Consider the following 13,532-nt stretch of genomic DNA (forward strand, 5'->3'; position numbering starts at 1 on the left):
ACGCCCAATGAGAAGAACTTCAAACTTAATAAACCCCAAAATGCATTAAGCAAAAAATAAAGAAATACACAACATAGTAGCTTGAGTTGATCTAACAAAGAGTGGCAATAAAACCAGACTCGAACTCATTTTCATAAACAAACGCGTTCATTGACCAATTTTATACAAGCAGTCAACAAAAGTCACGCAGGCTCAGAAGTCAACCGCAGCAATAACAAAAATTTAAATAAAGCAACCCAGGAAGAAAATTTATAGTTGAATAAAGGTAAGTTAGCTAGTACACTAAAAAATTGTGCTAAATGACAAATTAAGGTGCCATAAAATCGAGAAACTATTTCAAGCGTATACATATATTTTATAAATCAATTTGTTTGCAATTATTCAATATACTCCATTAATGTGTAATTTAAATTCGATTAACTTTAAACAAAAAACGTATTAAACAGCAATTAAAAATAAATAAAGAGAATCCCATTTAAATCTTTTGTACTATCCCTTCAAATTAGCAGTGTATTAATTTGTAAACAAAAAAATTGGCGCCAGTTGCGTTTTCTTACTAAAATTGATTGCTGTTTTTTGCAAATTTTATTTGCGGTTTGCGCATTTCGCAGTTTCCAACGAATTTGCCTGAGAATTCCATATCAAAATCAAAGGCAGTCAACATATTTCAAATATTTGAAGTGTATATATTTTGCATAAATTTTCGCTGGCGCCAGATGTGCTGAATCATTGGCCGAAAAAAAGCGCACAAAGTAATCAAATCAAATGGAATCGAATGCATTCCGAATGGGGCAATTGCCAGCTGATCAGCTGCCAGGGTCAATTGCATCCGAGTGATTGATATGCAATTTGGTGGGGTGGTTGCATGGTGGGTGCTTTCGGGGGCGGTGGCAGGAGGAGGCGTGTCACACGCTTCTGAGTGGCGATAAACGCTGCCAGCTGTTCCGCTCGAGAACTAGAGACAGATCGGCGGTGACTATAGCGTATGGCCATAAATCTCGACCAGATTGTGTGCACAGCTGTGAGCTGTGAGCTCTGAGCCCTAGACAAGGCCACCAAAGATCGGGTATGACTCTGTGGGCTGCAATTTAAGTCCAATTAGCAGAAAGGGTAAGCTGCTGATTATCACCTACGGCTGCTGCTTAATTAAATGCAGCCTCATCGCGACCGCTCTGATATGCATACAGATGGATATCTGTATATATACGAGTATATACTCAATATTGTATCTAAAAGTTGTCATTCCGTTTGCCTTGCATATGTGAGTCTAGAATCGTGTTCGCCAGCTGAAAAAAATCGTGTCTAATTTGTAGATTCTCTTGTGCCTTTTTTTTAGTACGAGTATTTCACATCTGTTGCCGATGCACTACATCGATAGTCAGATGGATATATATAGATATATATTGGTCGGGGGATTTATAGGCAGCCGTTGCATTAGCATTTGCATTCATAACTCAGCTGTTGTAAAAATCCGGCAAAAAGTTTTGCACATTTGTATATGGAGATGAGGAAAATTGTTGCGCCCGCAAATGACACATATTTGAAATTCGAATTCGCAACTGAGGCATTAGACACTGGCCAGCCGGGTTGAGTTGGATTAGCGAAATGCATATTATAGATATGGAGTTATGTAGCCCAGTGTAGCTTTGAACTCATCGGGCAGCAGCTGCAGTTACACCGCCACCTGCTGAACGCCCCCTCGACTCCCGCCCTCTTGGTCCGATTTATGTGACCGCACAATTAATGCACGTAGCGTTTGCCAAGTCGACTAATTTCGCAAGTGGCACGGCCCGTTCATAATTACCATGATTTGCTATTTTGCCATTTTACCATTTTGCCATCGCACTTAACCCTTTTGGCCAAGTCAGCTAAATTACCGCCAGCCAAATGGGGATCGGAACGTTCTCTAAGCCAATTGATTGACTAGATCTGGCTGACAGGTCGAGAATTAAGAGCCCGCTGGTGGGTGAGTGATGGAAACGCAGTCCAGATGTGCTCACGAACTGGCTCGCGCCTTTTTTATTTTCATTTCAGACAATTAACGTCTTGAACTTGGCTCCAATGTTTATTTATATAAGCCAAATGATCAGGGGGTTTCGCATTCATTAGATAACTTAACTGAACCAAACCGGAGATTGTCCCATTAATGAATGCAAAATAGCTAAAATGGGCTAACAGCGTTGAAAAGCGTTAAAAAGCGTTGGCGTGGGAATAGAATCGCTGACCCTGTGACCAACTAATGGATCGGTCGCTTGGCTGCACAATTGAAGTCTAATTGAAACTAGGAAGTCTGGAAATGGGAAGTGGATTACATTCCGAGGGCAATTAGCGCGAAGATTTCGTAATAAATCAAAGACAAAGGCCAATTTCCGACTTCAGTTCCGCGATGCGTGTCCAGCCCTCCGGATCTGGTTTGGTTATGGCTTTTATTTTCTTTTCTGCCACACCGCCTCCGCTTTCCAAGGTCGCGGAGCGTGGCCATATCAAGTATACGCAGATGAGTAATGCCCATTAGATGAGTTGTTATACTTGTTACCACTGTTACCACTGCCTGGGTGCTCTCCTAATGGTCTATAAAGAATTGAAATTGGCCATTAGCCGGACGGACGTAACCCCGAACAAAGAGCAGGAAGCCAGGCGGCAAATGCAAAATTAATAACAACAGCGAAATAAGTGCTCAAAATATGTTCGCCATTTAACGCTTTAAAATGTAACAAGTCTCGAAATAATAAAAACAAATTTTTCATTTAATGCATCATTATTCCATTAATGTGTGTGCTTTGCAGCCGCCTGCCAAATATAGTTAAAAGCTTATCAAACATAACTATATCAAAGGGAGCTTATTCTAATGAAAGAAACTTGTTGGTCCTCGAAACTGCTAAGTGTTTTAAAGGTTATTTATAGATACAAATATTTATGAAAATACCTAAAACCTAAGGCCTTAAATTATTGATATGCAAATAATTTTTTTTATGGTAATAAATTATTATGTTAGTTTTATAAAATTATGTATTATACTAAATAGTATAATACATAATTTTATAAAACTAACATACTAGAATTTTGTCAGTCGTAAACACAACAGGTAGCAGCATGTTCTGTGCTCCCAAGAACACCAGTTTATTTAAATTGTTGAATATTTAACAAAATGGCATGGTTTTACTTATAAAGTTTTCTTATGATTCGTTTCTTAGACATTATTTTAATTACATTTTAATATACTCCTAACATTATTAATAAAATATGCTTTTATTCCCATAAGCGCCAGTTCTTTGAGAAAGTATACTAATTTAAAAAGGTTAATTATATTTATAATAAAGTTATAAATTATACATTTAATAAATAACACAATCAATCTACATACTGACTTAATACTAAGCTAACATACTAAGATAACATGTTGGTACAGCAAATGAATGGTTCTTTGCTAACTTAATTAATATAAAATAAGCCTTTAAGTCTCAGCACCTGTTCCTTTAGAAAGTATACCTATAACACTTCTGTCATCACACTTGGAATGTTAATTCTTAACTAGACTTAATCATCAATCTGCATACTGACCTGTTACTAAGTCAGAGCTCATCGTAACTTTTCAACTGATCAGAATTCGACCACGAACACACGAGTAAAGGTTTAGGTAATAATTTTATTCTTACCAATAAATAATTACATCAATGTTCGCTCAAGTAGCTTTAAGATGATGTTTATTGCTGGTGTAAATTAAAAAAAAAAAGATAATTATAATCGAGTGCACTTGATTGCTACACTTTGTTGAACTACTTTCATTTGCATTTTCCAAGCCCTTGGTGGATGTAAATTGAGTGGGCCTTGACTTGGGTCCCCGACCTGCGATCGGCATTCCAAAGACTTTCCCAGCAACCTTAGAGAACGTTTAGCAAACAGTGGCAAGGGCAGTACAGTGAAATCTGGCCAAAATCAGCGCTGTGCTAGACCGCAGTTGAAGGTTTCTTGGCTCGAACTGCGCAGAGATATTTTGTAGTCGCCAGCTTGTAGATTGTATGCATATAAATTGTAAATAATTTGCAAGCTTGTTGTGCCTTCTTGTTGGTGCCGCGGCTGTCCGTCGGTTGTTTTTTTTTTTTGTTCATAATTTGATTGAGCTACCGAAAAATTGAACGAGGCACGAGTTAGTCCCCCACTTCACCGATCGCCATACCGACTTTCAAGTCTACGAATTTTGACAGCTGCACGTCGCTGAGTTGCTGACTTGCTGACTTGCTGGCCAGCCTGACAGTTTGTGTTTATTAATATCTTACTTATTAAGTTGCTCGTGTTGCGCGTAGCCAATTGATTTGCCAAAAATTTCGGTTTTGCCGACAATAAATGCTAATACTAGCCAAGTTCAGCGACCGATAAGCAATGCGACATTGATACATTACCCCTTCTCCCATCCCTCTGGTTGCTTTTTTGCAAACTCTTTTAACACCTATTAATAATAAGAGTTGTCATGCGAATTTTGCGAAATATGTTTACTAGTTAAGGCGTTAGTTGGGGTGAGAAATTTGCTGAAAAGTGGTAATTGGGTATGAAAATTATGAAAAAAACTTAGCCAATAAACAGTATTTCGAGTTGTCAGCTTGTCATTTGAAAATATAAATAGATTATCGATGTAACATACACTGACAAAGTTCGCAAAGAACAACGTTGCGTATTAGTAATATTTTCTACAGCGTCAAGACAACGTTGCGTATGTGTAATTTAAAATGAATTATCGCTCGTTAATAATTTATTCTTCCCGAGTTGGTTTAGCAAAAACGCTTTATTGCCCTGACATTATATAACATTATGCGCTTAATTTTAAATAAAAATGCAAAGTCTAGCAAAGCTGATTTATGGCACTACGTTACTATAGTATATGCAAGTATACCTGATTCTTGAACGTGTGCAAGAGTTTCGATTGGTTTGCTGTTAGCCAGCGGCAAATAAAGCATATTTTCTAATACTAATGAGCACTAAACTTTGTGCACACCTCGGCCTCATTTCCAACTCCCACCCGGGAAATCTTGACTTTTGCACTTGGGACGGTGGGTTTGCTGGATGCATTCAAGTTACCCATGCAAATGTCAAGCCAGACACTGTTGGCGCGAATAACTGTAATTAAAGTCATCGGCGGCTTAGCTGGCCAAGAGCTGTTTAGCTGTTTAGTTGGTAAGTCGCTGCCAAGGCTCTTTTGGCATTTGTCAAGCGCTCTCAGACTTTGGCCAAGACTCTGGGCCCCCTCCTGGGATCAGAAAATATTATTTTTAATTTGCATTGCCAGCTTTGATCCACTTACTCTAGCCATTCTGCAGCCATTGTCTGGCGGCGTAAATATTTCCGCTGCAAATTAGCGGCAATTTGAAGCTGCATGCTAACCAAGCTGTTTAAGCCGGCAGGAGATTTGGATTCGCAGTGTTTTGCTTTTCGACATTGGGAGAGCAAGTGGCTGACATGGAAAATTTGCCCCGTCATTGGCAAAGAAAACAAAACTGACCCTCGCCAACGGAACTGTGAAGATCAGTTAAATAAGATATTCAGGTTTTTATGCCATTCATGGTGGAGTTTCCAAAAATGTATCAGATCTTAAGCGCAAATGCGACACTTTATTGCCAAAGCTGATGAAATTTGAATTATTGCTCTGAAGATATGCAAATTTAAATTGCATTTTTAACTACTGCTTGTTAAAGCAGCATTGTTTGCATAAAAAAACGGAATCTACTTAGATGCCATAACTTTTACAAGACTTTTAAATGTAATGGTGATATCTAAATCTTGCCGCTTAAGTGCAATTACATTTACAACCGTTGATCACCTAATGTCCAAACATAAAGATTTTTACTCAATTTTGGTAGCCTGCCCATCTGTCACGTTTTTTAAACACGTTCCGGTCACACCCACAAGTTACATCAATAGTAATAATCTTTAAAACCAATTTTTATTGATGTTTTTACGATTATTGAGATAATTGTGTAATTTCGCTTAGAATTTACCTTAAACGTGGTTTGGTTTGCTACGTAAGCGGTTATTAAAGAAGAACCTACACTCTGTGCACTAATAAATTTTTATATCTTGAGACCGTAGAATGTTCAGGAAACACCTGTGTAACCTTAATAAATATATGACAGATGACTGTGCTGTCTTTTTTTTAACTGACAAGACCTTGGTTAATAAATCTGTTTCAATTCGATCAACCAACGAGCCCATCGAATTCAAGTTCATGGTCAGAAACCAACAGCTTGCCTCGCAGTCCGCTGACTGCTTTTCTCTCTCCGCCGCCCAACATTTCTCCACTCTTTCTCCACGTGACTCAGTTGGCCAAAACCGCCGGGGCAACAACTGTAACGAGTTTTCCCAACCAACTTCGTTGGTCGTTGACTTCGCCGGCGAATATGTGTCAAGGTCGCTTGCCGGCACCGCTCTCTCCGTCTCCCTCTGTATTCGTCTATCTCTTGTGTACGTGCTGAATGGCCAGGCTCACAAAAAGATTTACACAATTTCACAATTTGCCGCAAACAACAATAAGCCTGGCGGAATCGGAATCAGCAGCGGCATCGGCATCGGAATCTCCCTCCGCGAGGAAGACGATCAATTAAAATGGCATTACATAACATTGAGTAATTGGAATTGGAATAAAAATGCAAAAATGGGTATATAAAAGGCGGGTAAGCCGCGCTGAAAGAGACGGAAGCTTGTGCGACCTTGATTTTGTATCTGGTTCTGCGATAGAGCAAAGCTCAAATGCAGCTACACTTGGAATAAAGGATTTTATCAGTAAACTATCTTATGCTGTTAAGGAACATATTCTAAATATTTGTTCAGAACTCTGAAAGACCTTTTCTCTCTCCTTTGCAAAAATTGATACAGTTTTTCTGAATCAGTAAGCTATGATGTAAGCTCAAGGTCATGCAAGTGTAACCATTTTATTTTATTGTATTAAATTATTAGTTATTATTATAATGAAAAAATAGGAGGAAAATATAAATGTTAAAATTATAAGACAAAATTTATTCATTGAATTGAAAATAATTAATATAATATTAATTGTAGTAATTAAAAATATGAAGAATTTGTTTTCCTTATCTTAGAGTCTCAAATATTCAGTGGCATACATTGTTCAATTATAATGTATTTTGGGCAGTGTACTGCTAGCTCCTCCGCGGACTTGGACCACTTCTGACCCCACTTCCATGCCCACTTTCCGGACAGCTTCTCCGGCTTCTTCCCAGCATCTTCGGGCCACTCGAGCAGAAGCCAACTTTTGGCATTAACCACAAAAGTTCAGATCGGGCGAGCTGCAAACCATTTGTAGCCCCCAACCTGGGTGTGAGTGTGTGTGTAGCTATGCTCTCCATACTGCCGTGTATGTGTGTGAGTGTGTGTGAGTGAGTGTGCAGGCCCCCAAAGCAAACAATGTTTAATGTAGTTTTTTTCTTAATACTTGAAGCGTCGGGCGGCCGAAGTCGCAGTTAGTCTCAGCACAGCCGCAACGGAGTGTGCACGCGCCTTCAGAGCTAGAGTTAAAAACTAAAGTTAACGCTAAAGTTATAGAAAAACTGAGCTACACTTGCCAAGCACCGCCAAGAGCTTCGAGTACCCAACTAGTTTGCAGTGAATGCGAAAATTAATCTTTTTCAAATACGAATCAAAGTTGTGGCAGCGAACGGAAAAGCGGAAAACCTACAAGTTGAAAATTGTCAATTCAAAATTGTTGCGTTTGCGTTGTTCTGCGTTGAAAGTGATTGATAACGAAATCGAACGATAACGAATATCGAGAAGTCCGATGAACTGACGTTAGGCCCCTAAGAGTATCGAAAATACCGAGATAACCTGAGGGAAATAATCGTGAATCCAAACTTAAGCAAATATCGAAATATTCAAAGAGAGAACTAAAAACGAAAAAACCCAAACTGACACTGATAACCTTCAAACTAAAAATACACCCAAAGTAGCCCGAGTGAAGACACCAGAAAACCGACAAAAAACCCCAAAAATACAACCAATTGAATTTCGATAACATCAACTCTCCCACTCACACTTTCGTTGATTTGGTCAAAAATGGATGCGCCCAAGCAGGTAAATGACAAATGTATCCCACCAAAAATTGTTACTACGCTTGTTTGTTATTTTCATTTGTTGTTGCAACTCTAGCTTTACAAGCTAACTAGGCTAAGAGACGGCAGCAGCAAAAACAAAAACCAACAAAAAGGCAACAAAATGTGCGTGACAAGTTGGCGGCTGTCTTTTGTGCCGCCAAAAAGTGCCACGCCCCTTGTCCCATTAATGCGGGGCGGCACACCGCAATGGCTCGAAAACGTGTTTACAATTTGTTTTCTCTGTATTTGTCTCCTTGCTTATTTCAGTTGGTTTTTATGTTGAATGTTCCCCCGTTGTCCGAGTTTGCCAATTGCAAATTTTTCCAACCGCATCATTCGCCATAATTTCGCGACATGCTATATATTTTATTTTCTTAGGCAGTGCATTGATCAATAAGCAAATTGCATTTTTGCTGCTTATTTGTCGGGATTTTCTTTTGATATGGCTTAAAAAAATATTGATCTCACTCCAAGCGCAGTATTGCCAAACTGCCAAAGCAAGTTTGCAGCTTAACATTTTTAGCGGGCTTAAAAATATGACCAATTTTGTATGTGATTTTTTGTTTGGCAATGCTTTTAACAAATCAAAAGAAAACATTAGTCAAAAATGAGCAGCTTTATAATATATTTTAAGTATAAATACTTTTTTGTTGTACACTTTCTAAGTAGTTTTATATATGTTTTAAAACGTAAGCTAGAAAATTACATTTTATTTTTTTCATATTCGATGGGATAATAATATCTGTTCCAATTACGTAAATTAAAGTTCAATCGTGCTTGTGTCCACTTAACACCCCACTTAATTAAATCGAAATATCAACCTTAACTCTCAGCTCCTTTATTCTGTTCTTTGCAACTCAGAGTTGTTCTGAGTTAGCAATTTTAAACTGAGCCCTGCCAAATGTTATGGCTCTTTGTTCGGCTTAAGACGTGGCTTTGAATTAAATCACACAGATACGAACGCATACAGATAGACGAGAAACTGCAAATTGCATTCGGTTATTAAAATTGTTAAGAGAAGCAATTTTTCGGCGGCTTTCAATGCAAACTTTAATTGCATTCAATTTTGCCTCGATGGTGTTTGTGTTTGATAACCTTGTGCAGAATTCTCGAACAAAAAAACGCACAGAAAAAGCCAAAGTAAATGTTAAATGTTGCCCAATTTCTGCTCAGCCATGCAATTTCGTTTAACTTCAGAGTTAATAACCAATTCTATTAAAAGCCAATGCGGAGGTTGCTTTGCTCTGCTACGGAAGCTATATAAAATTTACGGCCAAATCTCAGGGGACACGTGTCACGGGAGTAGAGCGAAAAGCTCGACTCAATCAAGTCGATCGCATTCCCAGACAGTTCGCCCTTCACTTTGTCGAATTTGCCACTTCAGATTTGACAATATCATATATACTCGTATATTCGTATACTTGTATTCTCGTACACGACAAAAGAGCATAAGCGCAGCACCCACGTTTAAATCCAGCCAAAAGAATGGGGAAGCGAACACAGATCCAATTTGGTAGCGCATAAGGCAGCAAAAAGTATCTTTATAATTTATTATTGTGTAAGAGATACACAAATAAACATTTTGGAGAGTCTCCTTTTTTGTGCCGGTCTTGTGCTGATCTTTAAATCGGATAATGACTGAAACAAAAGCGGATTTGGAATTCGCCATCCGAATGCGATTCGGTTCTGACAGTTTCACTTTCGAAAAAATTAACCAAACAGCTGCCAGCTGGAGATTATCTAATTTCGGGGGCATCTCCATAGCAGACATGGATCAGAGAGGAAGGAAGTTGTTGAAATATGTCGGAATTTTATCTGATCTGAAGACATGAGAAATGACAACGCCCAATACCTGAGTTTGAATTGCGAAGAGGTTAAATAGATTGGCCCAAATATAATCAAATGAATGGAAACCTTTAAGTGGGTAATGATACGTGAGATCATTTTCCCCTTTTTAAACGACGTCTAATGCGATGGCATATTGTTTTTACATATCTACAAAATGTTAAATTCTTATAGCAACAAATTTAACGCAGATCTCTCAAGCACTCTTAGTTACTATGTCATTGAATTAGTGATACCATTATACATAGATGCCAGAATCTGAGATTAACTAGCACGCTCCTACTGCCATTCAAATTGTTTGAAGAATTCCCATGCAAATCCGGCCAAGAATGTATTCCCAGTGGAACTGATCGGTTGATGGGGGAAAAGACCGACAGATATGTGCATATTTATGGGCGAGCGATTAAAAATGCCTCCACGTGCCATCGATATCGATGAGTAGCTTTCATAGCTCCTTCATTAATGCGCGAAATGTGTTAACAAATTAATAATAGAAATTAAGAGCTGTGCTGTTAGGAAATGGCAAAAACAAAGCCGACATCATTGAAATTAATTAGAAGTTCATTGTGTTCAGAGGAGATCTTTCTGTCTCTGTTCCCTTCCTTTTTATTTTTTCGTAAAACCCAGACCAGCCAGCCAAATTGGCACCAAAAATGACTCAAATTTGTCGGCGAACTCAAAATTTGTCGGCGCGCTTCCCTTTGATCAGAACCCAGCGACCTGGGGGATCAGCAAAGTGGCTGGCGACGATCGTGAGATGATTTGACCTGACCCAGGCCTGGGATCAGATCCGGCCCGATTTATAAGCACTAGAATTTCCAATGAGTGCTCCCCATCGCATGCTCATCGTACCTCGTCGCTTGTGCAACCCCATGCCACCGAGCCACCCAGCCACCCATCCCCCAGGCCCCACAACTCTTCACCCACCGCCCAGAAATCCGGCAAAGTTCAGAGCATGCAATTCTCAGACTTGACTTCTTGGCAGTAAAATAAAAACAGTTTTCGTAAGACGTTTTGGCCATGTGAATGCTGCCGCCGAACAACAGGCAATTTGGTGAGGTGTAACGACGGCGGCTACACTGCGGAGTTTTAAGTAGGTCTTTCCATTGATTTTATTGCTTTTAATGGGCTAAGAAATGAGAGAATAGTTTAAAAAAGTGTAAAAGAGTAGTTTAAAAAAATACATTTTATTTACAAACTAAAATAGATTAAATGTTTTGTTTTTTAATTTCAAGTAAATATAGAACTATTCTTTAGCAACTCTTTTATAACATGCAATTTTTTAACTAACAAAAAAAAATAATAAAAAATATTTAAGCTAGGCTTAGCAATATTCGTAATAAAAGGTATTTATTAGGATAAAGTCTATAAGAAAAGAGCTCGTAATTAAATCATTTTTTTAAAACTCAATTGTAGTTAAGATTAATATTTAAAATTTCCCCCAGTGCAAAGCCGCAAAACCGCGAAGATTAAATTTTTTTGTTTTAGTTGGCCCGCACTTGAGGTTGAGTTATTACACGAGGTGGTGTCTCCATCTCACCTGCTTCCTCCCGCCGCCACCTGACCACCCCCACCCACCCACAGCTCCCCAGTTGGTGTTGTTGGCGTTTTTGTTGCTGTTGTTGTTGTCTCTTTATGTGTGTCGCCGCCGTCACACTCACACGCACACACCACACATGTGTGTGGTTACCTGCCTCCCTCGCTCATTTGTTTGCTTGTCTGTTGTGAAACGAAATTGTGTCAAGGTCGAATTTGCATGAACACGCTAAGCAGCGATGGGCGCTCTCAGGGGGCGGTGGGTGTGCGGGGGGAGGGAAGCCGATCAGCTGTTCTGCGCGAGAGTTTTGATAATATTGGATATTTGAGTTTATGTTTTTGGGCTCCAAGTGATCAAAAGGCAGTAATGGAAAGTACTTAAAGTAAATTAGAGTGGAGTACATAAAATAAGAAATTTTTACAGTAATAGCCTCTCAAATTTGCATTATTTAATTTGATTTAAATCTGAACGATTCTCCTTTTAACTTAATATTTTAAGGTAATTTCTTATCTGAACGATTCTCGTTTTAACTATATATTTTAATGTAATTTCTTAAGAGCATATTTTTGTAACATTGCTAGTATTTAAATGTTATGTACCCCGCTCACTTCTGTTTGCTTATGTAAAACGTGGTGCCACTAGCTTTAAAGCTGCCAAAGTAAATAGAAAAGTACAGTGAAAACAAGATAAATATTTACAGTGCTATGGAATCTAAACATTGAGGATGTCTGGTGCTGAGTATTTCCCATGCTTGCACCCCTTGAGTTTGGACTCTGATCCACCGACTGAGGGGGCATTTCCCATGTCAACGTTAATGGCGCTTTTTTGTTGGTTTTTTCACAGCCTTTATTTAACTTGTGTTTTATATTTAACATGCCAGATGTGTGTATAATTATGCAAGTGTACAAGCCCTTTTTGGAAGTGTGTTAATTGAAGGGGACAGCAAAGCTCCCATTAATTAGCTAATGCAACTTAAATGATCGTAAAATGCACACAAAATAAAATTAAAGTAATAAAATGTTTTGCAAAATTGAACATTTTTCAAGCGATTGTAGAAATCAAGTAATTGTTTTATGTAAAGTAAAAGTAAAAGTACGTTAGTAAACAATTTACATTCGAAAATAGCTCTTCAATAAATCCTACCCTATTATGCGAACACAATCAACAAATTTAGATTAAGATTGTTTTAATTGCGTTTAGATGAGCTGGCAAAAAACAAGAGGGCTGTCTTCGCCATAAATTATGCAATTAAAATACAATTACATATGCAATCTGTGGGCACGAGTATGCTGGAGAAGAACTTCCCCTATTCAAAGTTGAGTCGAGTGAAATCATTCTCTAATTGTCGGCTTACTGCATATGCAGTAAACTGTATGCACTAAACCCATTCACGACTATAATCCCCTCACTGGGATGCATCATCATCGCGGTGATTGCTCTTCTGCCTTTCACACAACATTCTCGGGTGATGAACACAGCATAAAGAACAGCAATTCATAAAATGTCAAACAAATGATATTGTTGTGTTATTAATAACGTTGATTATATGGCCATATACTCGGCCCCTTCTCCTAACTTTTTGGATGAATGATGGTCGACCACCCACGATGTTCGCTGGACAAACATTGGTTTTTTGATTGTATATAACGAAAAATAGTAATCTGAGTCATGGGAATATTCTGAATACTCATTCAGGAATACGAGAATGTTTCATTAAACCAAAAGAGGATGCAGAAAATTATATACACATATTTTGACTAGCTATTAGAAATATGTTCCCTCTATACTTAACATAGGCCATAAGCTCCAAATAAACAAATATTCCTACTTAATACCCACGAAAACAAAATCGACAATAAATTTGTCGTCGCCCGCACTCTAAATACCATTAAATTAGTCATAATTCAGACAAAAGATAAAGCCGAAAACAAAGCATTAAGATCGAGAAGGAAAAAAACGAAAAATAATTCGCCAAAAATGGCCAATTAATAGATCGCTATCAAAGCGGTGAACGGTGGAACAGCTGCTGTATACCGGTGGCCAACAAAGTAATTGGG

General features: G+C 38.4%; 1 protein-coding gene across 2 annotated transcripts in view; it reads left to right on the forward strand.

The window, feature by feature from the left end:
• The window catches only part of LOC6534404 (cell wall protein RBR3), a 27,031-nt gene continuing 13,499 nt past the window's right edge, over nucleotides 1–13,532 (forward strand). Inside the window, exon 1 of one of the 2 annotated variants that reach the window (XM_039373830.1) lies at nucleotides 1–265. Coding sequence is in view for 1 of the 2 variants with exons in the window: in XM_015195135.3 (XP_015050621.1) it covers nucleotides 8,056–8,073 (18 nt within the window). In the remaining variant the exon portion in view is untranslated. Of the gene's footprint in view, nucleotides 266–7,460; nucleotides 8,074–13,532 lie in introns of those variants that run through there. The other variant, XM_015195135.3, reaches the window with a different exon arrangement.

This window comes from Drosophila yakuba, chromosome 3L (assembly GCF_016746365.2).
Source record: "Drosophila yakuba strain Tai18E2 chromosome 3L, Prin_Dyak_Tai18E2_2.1, whole genome shotgun sequence".
In the NCBI taxonomy this organism is placed as follows: domain Eukaryota; kingdom Metazoa; phylum Arthropoda; class Insecta; order Diptera; family Drosophilidae; genus Drosophila; species Drosophila yakuba.